Source organism: Thamnophis sirtalis, unplaced genomic scaffold, assembly GCF_051295495.1.
Source record: "Thamnophis sirtalis isolate CommonGarterSnake01/CBP01778 unplaced genomic scaffold, rThaSir2_p1.2 scaffold_3, whole genome shotgun sequence".
Lineage (NCBI taxonomy): Eukaryota > Metazoa > Chordata > Lepidosauria > Squamata > Natricidae > Thamnophis > Thamnophis sirtalis.
Window position 1 is genome coordinate 169,218,123 of NW_028261383.1, and position 7,500 is coordinate 169,225,622.

At 43.2% G+C, this 7,500-nt stretch overlaps 1 protein-coding gene across 6 annotated transcripts in view; it reads right to left on the bottom strand.

Moving 5' to 3' along the window:
- Positions 1-7,500, bottom strand: part of ATP2B3 (ATPase plasma membrane Ca2+ transporting 3) — a 179,638-nt gene that overhangs the window by 76,161 nt on the left and 95,977 nt on the right. For all 6 annotated transcript variants that reach the window (XM_087710875.1, XM_087710870.1, XM_087710871.1 and 3 more), the window contains exon 7: positions 7,292-7,417. In XM_087710875.1, coding sequence (XP_087567001.1) covers positions 7,292-7,417 — 126 coding nt within the window. The remainder of the gene's footprint in view (positions 1-7,291; positions 7,418-7,500) is intronic.

A 7,500-nucleotide genomic window follows, 5' to 3' on the forward strand; every position in this document is an offset into this window, starting at 1 on the left:
ACCTGTTGGTCACTTTTTCCATCCAAGGAATATGCAGGAGACTTCTCCAATGCCACAGCTCAAATGAACTGATTTTCTTCCTGTCCTGCTTTTTTTAAGGTCCAACTTTCACAACCATAGGTAGCTACAGGGGGACACATTCGAGCGCACTAAACTACATTTCATTGCCAGGCTGATGCCCTTGCTTTTCCATTATCAACTCATGTACAATGCATCATTGCTGCATGAACCAGTGCAATCTGATGCTGCACTTCTGGGCTGCATTCACCGCTTTGAACAATCTGCAACTCCAGGAGAGTGAATTTTTCCATGCATTCTATCTCTTCACCATTCAATTTTATTTTCGTATTTTCATTCCTCGCGGTGGTCCTGAGCTTGGTCTTTTTGATGTTTTGATTTTGCATTTAATAACCGCAGCTAGACTGCTGGTGGTGCAATACTGGAAGAAGGAAGACTTGCCTGCTATTCAAGAATGGACATTAAAAGTAACAAAACTAGCAGAGATGGCTAAAATATCAGCATATCTCAAGGGCCATTCAAACGAGAGATATAAACTGGAGTGGAGAAGATGGAGAAGATACTCAAAATAAATATGGGACTAAGTAATTCCAGATAGTTTATGACTGAAGAAACAAGAAATGATATAATCTGTTTAGAGGTAGCCTAGCAAGGAGGAGTTAAAGCTCAAATGAAAGATGATACTAACTTTTTTAAGTTTATATTAGAATGTTTTTGTTAAAGATTTATACGCTGTATTGGTTTTGGGAAGCTGGGGGGGGGGAGGTTGGGGGGGGGTTGGGTGGGGAGGGTAGGGGGAGGGAGGTAAATATTTGTAAAAGTTTTTTTTTCAAAATTTTCAATTAAAAAGAAAAAGAAACACCCTTTTCTACCAAAGCACGTTCTCCTTGAAGAAACTAAACCCAGCATGGTTGTCCCAGCATGACTTTTTAAAAAGATGATAGAAGTCTTCTTCATAAATCACAACTGACCATGTGATGATTTTGGTTGATGCTGGTAGTGACAGCATCACTTCTTGTGAAAGATGATATTAACTTTTTTTAAAGTTTATTTTAGAATGTTTTTGTTAAAGATTTATATGCTGTATTGGTTCTGGGAAGTCGGGGAGGGGGAAGGTTGGGGGGGGTTGGGGGGAGGGTGAGGGGAGGGAAGCAAATATTTGTAAAAGTTTTTTTAAAAAATTCTCAATTAAAAAAAAGACCAAAATTCTCACTTACTTTTTTTTTAATCTTTTTGATCAGATGTTTCTGAGATGGGAAAGGTATCATCCTTCAAGCTGAACTAACATAAAATACTGGAAAAAAACTACTTTTTCCCGAAGAAGAAGGAGGAAGGAAAAGGAAGAGGAGGAGGAGGGGGGAAGAGGAGGGAGGAGGAGCAGAATCCTGCACCCTTATATGTTTCTATAAAGATTGTGGAGATGCTATTAACCATCTCCACTATTTTTGATACCTGTCTTCATCCAAAAGCTAGATCTAGAAGACAGAGGAGTGGGCAGGAGACTTGTTCACTCATCTCTTAATTTTATTTTCTGTTGAGATATGCATAGGCCATAGGGGGGGAAAAAAAGTGGAGTGTGGTGGAAGATAATAGGAAAAAGAGACAAGACGATTAGTAAAGACATTTGCTTAGATTGTTGAGCCAGAACCTGTGGAACGATCTACCCGTAGAGATCCAGACCCTTCCCAGTCTTTCGGCCTTCCGAAAAGCCACTAAAACCTGGCTGTTCCGGCAGGCCTGGGGCTGTTGACCCGATGAACGAGGTCCAGCCCCACCTAGGTTGAGTGTATGGTGTGTTGTTTTTAAATCTGTTTTCCTCTTTCCCTATATTTTTAACTTTTAATTTTTACTCTTGTATTTTGTAAGCCGCCCGGAGTCCTATGGGATTGGGTGGCATATAAATTTATTAAATTACAATTAGTTAGGCTCATTCCTAATTTCTACTTAGTTTTCTCTGATACTGAGTTGTTAATAGATAATTTGTAGGCCAGACCCTACCAAAACTAAGTTGGAAGCAGGGGTGGGTTTCTCACCCCGTTCCAACCGGTTCGGTTGGAACGGGGGCGGCGGTGTCCTCGTGCACGCGCGCAGCGCACGCATGCGTACTAGCGTCTGTGCGATGCTCCAGCTGCTCCTGGAGGATCACGCAGGCGCTGTATGCATCCTGCGCATGCGTGGAAGCACAGAACTCATCAAAACTGGGTAAGGAGCGCGGGCGGGCGGGCGGGTGGGCACTTCGCCGTTCCCGGAAGTTACTTACTTCCGGGTTCGCCGACCAACCGGTTTGTGGGGACCGCCGCGAACCGGTTGAAACCCACCCCTGGTTGGAAGGGTATCATTTTAAAGTACTTGTGATCTTTCTTGCCCAGGATGGTCATGGGAGAAAACTTCCCTCCTATATTGTTCACAACTAAATGAAGGTTTTGAAGTGAGGAGTCAACAGTGTAGTGATGAATAATTTCCCTGCTCCATCAAAGAGGCAAGAAAAACTGGAGTCAGGTTTCTGCTCTGCCAGATACATGATATCTTAGTTTCAACATCACAGCCCTCCAAAACAAACCACCAATACGTCAGTCTTCAGTCCACATTTGCTAACAAGCAACTATATTTTATATTAGTGAAAATAATGGATAATTATTGTGGCACTAAACACTCATCATGGCTGATGTTGATGATGGATGGTATTGTATCATTTTGGATGCAATCGCTTAGCACTTGAATTAATGCACTGTGCTAATTATTAATGCATTATGACAGTGGGCCAATTTACCATTGCATTTAAACCCGTGATGTGCGGTGAGGTTTATGGCTGGTGAGGCAGTCCTCTCCCACGACACCCCACTGACTAAAGCATTGATAGAGTGTTTGTTTGAGTGAAGAAACAAACACACGCACGCACACAAACGCGCACACACAAATTACTTACAATTACTTACAAATTACATTAATTTTGAATTCCTCCTCTTCCCTCCGACCCACATACCTTTTCCAGCTGTTTCACAATCACAGAGGATTTCAACTCTACTCTTGCCTGCCATCATGAAAATGTAAAAATGTAAAAGGAAAAAGGCAAAAGCTGCTAAGGTCAGGCTGGGTTAGCTGCTGCCAGAGTCCCCAATGGATGACTCTGCTTAACTGTTTAAAAAAGCCTCTTAAAAAGTGCCCTCTACAGGAGGAGGCAAGAGAACCACGTGCCTCATCTACATAAGGAATTTTTCGGCTTTTAACCCTTGCTTAACTCTGCTCGAGTGATCATAAAGTCAGACTCAATGAGGCACGTGGTTCTCCCTCCTCCTCCTTTTTTAAGAGGCTTTTTTAAACAGTTAAGCACTAAGCAGAGTCATCCACTGTGACTCTGGCAGCAACTAGCTCAGCCTGACCTCAGCTCTTGCCTTTTTCCTTTTACATTTTTTTTTTATGATGACAGTGGTGAGGCTCTGCCTCCCCTGACTGCACGTCACTGATTTAAACTGACTCTGATGGGCAAAGTGTATGTAGGATGGGATTCCCAAACAATTTCACATCCAGATTCTGACCAGAGTTATGTCTGCTAACTTGCAAATAACTAACTAGAGTAAAGTCACCACAGTATAGCATGCATCTTCCGACAATGACCTGGGAACAGGGAATGTTAAGAAGACATGCAGGAAGGAAAAGGATAAAACAGGAAGCTAACTTATTATGGAGAGAGATGGTTAAATAAGTAATGTGAAATCTATTGGGTGAGGAAGATTGGTTGACAGTGATTGGCTAACACAGTTTTTGACTGAGACATCGGCAATGGTTCAGCCAGCAGAAGTTTCAGATTAACAGAAATGGGTTTTCGTCAAAAAAAAAAAAATGGAAGCGTTGTAGAAACCGTCAGGGTCTACGAACAAATTATCTTATTAATTAATTAAGCAAATGTACATGGCCACCCGACTCACGCACAACTCCAAGAGGCTTGCAACATGAAAAATCCACAACATAAAAACCCCTGAACTCCCCATTAGACTGGTTAATAACAAAATAAGGTAATAAATTAAGATGCCGTTAGGAACAGATTAGGAACAATGTAAACTGCTTAAAGTTTGTGTAATGGCAAGAAGCTGAGTTCAACGCAAAGATTTTACTGATTTTTTTTTCTCTTTCCTTTTTTCTTTTTTCCTTTTTTTTTAAAAAAAAAATTTCTTTGGCTTTAATATATCTTAGACTGTGTTTGATAAAAAGCTACACCGTGTACGGGCTCTGGGAAGTCGGGGGGGGGGAAGGGAGGTGGGGTCATAGGGGGGAGGGGGGAAATATAGTATGTGCCAGATTTTAAAGTAACATGATTGCACTTGTATACTGTTGCCTTTTTAATTCTAGTGTAAAAATAAGAAGCTGAATATATTGATAGATAGTAGAAATACACCGAAGGGAGGAGCAGAGGGAAAGAAGAAAGAGGGGTAGAGAGGGTGGGAGAGAGGATCGGAAGGAGGGTGAGGTGGAAGGGAGGGAGTGTATTGGGAGAGAGGAGTGATAGAGGGGTAGGGGAAGTAGGGTAGAGGGGAATGATGGAGGGGAGAAAGGAAAGTTGGAGGGGGGGTGAAAGAAAGGGTGTATGGAGGGTTGAAGTGGTATATTGGGTTTGTATCTTGGGGAGTATTGTTGACAAGGATGGCTGTGTTTATTGCTCAATGTTATATGGCCCCGGTCATGCACAGTATATATGTGACTGTATGAAATGAAAATGAAAATAAAACATATTTGGAAAGAACAAAATAAGGTAATAAATTAAGATGCCGTTTATTTAAAGTCCCTTTGCTAAGAGGGATTCAGTGCTACTATCCCCTTGGCTCAATTGTTCTTTGAATAGGGATTAATTGCACCGTAGTAGATTTTTAAGAGCCAGCACTAAATCAATACAATTTTCAACGTAAATAACAAGCTAACACAGAAATAGGTTGCTTATTATTCAGATGGGGATTAAAAAAATGGAATTTAGGCAGAAGGGAAAAGTTTTCTCTTGCACCATTTTTTTTTCCTTTGAACATTGGCTATTTGTTTTACACTGATAGGGGAAGAGGCTGCCGCAGTTTTTCTAATTTCTTAGAGAGTTAACATGGTTAATAAGTCTTGCTATACGGAAGATGCAACGACAATGAAGCAAATGCCAAAGCTTTTGAGTTGCGCCCAGTTCCTTGTTGAGGCCGATTCCAAAAAAAACCCCCGATGAACCATAATTCAGAGTGCTGAGTCAAACTTCAGCACTATTCATCCAAATGTACTGACTCAAGTGTTATTGCACAAGTATTGCCCTTTCAGTGTTCTCCCAACTGGGTGGGAGTCACTTTTCTGTCTATTGCTGGGACAATATTTCAAATAAACTGATCACATGGATGAATGGCTTGAGCAATGAGCAATGCCTATGATTGGTTGGCTTGGATTCTTTATACCTTCTCCCAGTCGTACAGGGAGATGAAGGTGACAAAGCAGGGGTCAGAACGCAGTGAAGGACCGTGACCCGTCAAAACCGCGCTCGACTAAGCTGTGCCCGATTAAACTGCGTCGCTGACGTCATCAACAGGGCGACAACAGCCAGCGCGGAGAAAGAAGGGCGCTTTAAATAGCGCTTTGAAAGCAAGTCAATTCAACTTAAGGTAAGGGTTAGGTTTAGGGTTAGGTTTAGGGTTAGGTTAAGGGTTAGGGTTAGGGTTAGGGTTAGGGTTAGGGTTAGGGTTAGGGTTAGGGTTAGGGTTAGGGTTAGGGTTAGGGTTAGGGTTAGGGTTAGGGTTAGGGTTAGGGTTAGGCTAAGGGTTAGGGTTAGGGTTAGGTTTAGGATTAGGTTTAGGGGGGTTAGGTTTAGGATTAGGTTTAGGGGGGTTAGGTTTAGGGGTTAATTTTAGGTTTAGGGTTTACAGCGTGCTTCTGTCTCCGCGCTGTTGTCGCCCTGTTGATGACGTCAGCTACACGGTTTAGTCGGACGCGGTTTAGTCGAGCGCAGTTTTGTGGTGGAACCGTGAAGGACAGCCAAGGGACTTCACTGGCATGTAAGGAAGGCTTCTGAAGCCAAGGAAGGAAGGAATGGTGAGAGCAGAAAAGATGAGTGGATTCCTAACACTAAATGAGGCATCTTTGGAAAAGAATGGGATTCAATTAAAAGAAGGTACAGTAGGTGATAAATCAGCTTTACCAAAACAGCCTTTCCCAACTTAATGCCTTTGAAACTTTAGCTCCAAAAATGTCCAGCCAGGATTCTCTTGAGAATTTAAGAATCATAGTACTGATCGTAGGGAGCATTGTACTGGGAAAATTGTTATATGGAACAGTCCTACTGAGCCAGCATTGAGCAATGGTTCCAGAATATTTATTTTACCCCAGTTCTTAGATAGACCCAGAGTGGTGTCTCTCAACATTGACATCTTTAAGGTGCATGGACATGTTGGATAGAGAATTTGGGGAATTGATGACCAAACACCTTAACATTGCCAAGATTGAGAAATACTGCTCCAGAGTATGACCAACCTACTCTGTGCAAATATCTCTGCATAAACATCTCTTCCAGGGGTGGGTTTCTCACCCTGTTCCAACCGGTTCAGTTGGAACAGGGCCGGTGGCGTCCTCGTGCATGCACGCAGTGCACGCATGCGTACTAGCGTCTGTGCGATGCTCCAGCTGCTCCTGGAGGATCGCGCAGGTGCTGTATGCGTCCTGCGCATGCGTGGAAGCGCAGAACTCGTCAAAACCGGGTAAGGATCGCGGGCGGGCGGGTGGGCCCTTCGCCGTTCCCGGAAGTTACTTACTTCCGGGTTCGCCGACCAACTGGTTTGCGGGGACCGCCGCGAACCGGTTGAAACCCACCCCTGATCTCTTCCAACCCTAGCAAACTCTACCTAACAAGTAGACTACCCAACTGAAGTAGCCTAGACAGTGCTATTTGGGAATGATGGTTAGGTTGGGGTGTAAAATAACCAGAAGGCTCAGAAGGGATCTAAATGGCATATCAATAGCCTTGGTAGATAACAAGGGGAAGCAAGCAATGCTCAAGAGGAGGGTGCATGAATAAATGTCGTGATCAGAAAAGGAACAGATTATAATAAGGATCCATCAACCTGAAGTCATCCTTGGGCCAGTTATGCAGAAACTATAGATGCCTTCTGCTGGATGTTTTTGAAGACATTTATGTGGAGCAGCTCCGAAATTCATCTTGACGCCCTGGCTTCAGCCAACAAGAGAGCTGATATGAGCATGAAGACCGACATGCAGAGGTACACCAGGGAAGTGCTTACCTGGACCAGAGAGCAGACCTTACCTTTTTTCTCTTTCTTTTCCTCTTCTTCCCCACCAGCACCCAACAAAGTGAAGATGATCCCAGTCTGTGAGTTGACTCCAACAGCAGAGATAACCATCCGCCCGGAGCCTTCCATGACGTGGGTGCCTAAATCAAAAGAAAAGTCGAAAGAATACAAAATGGAAATGTTAGGAACCCGAGAAATAGATCTTCTGGGTTCATTGCAAGCT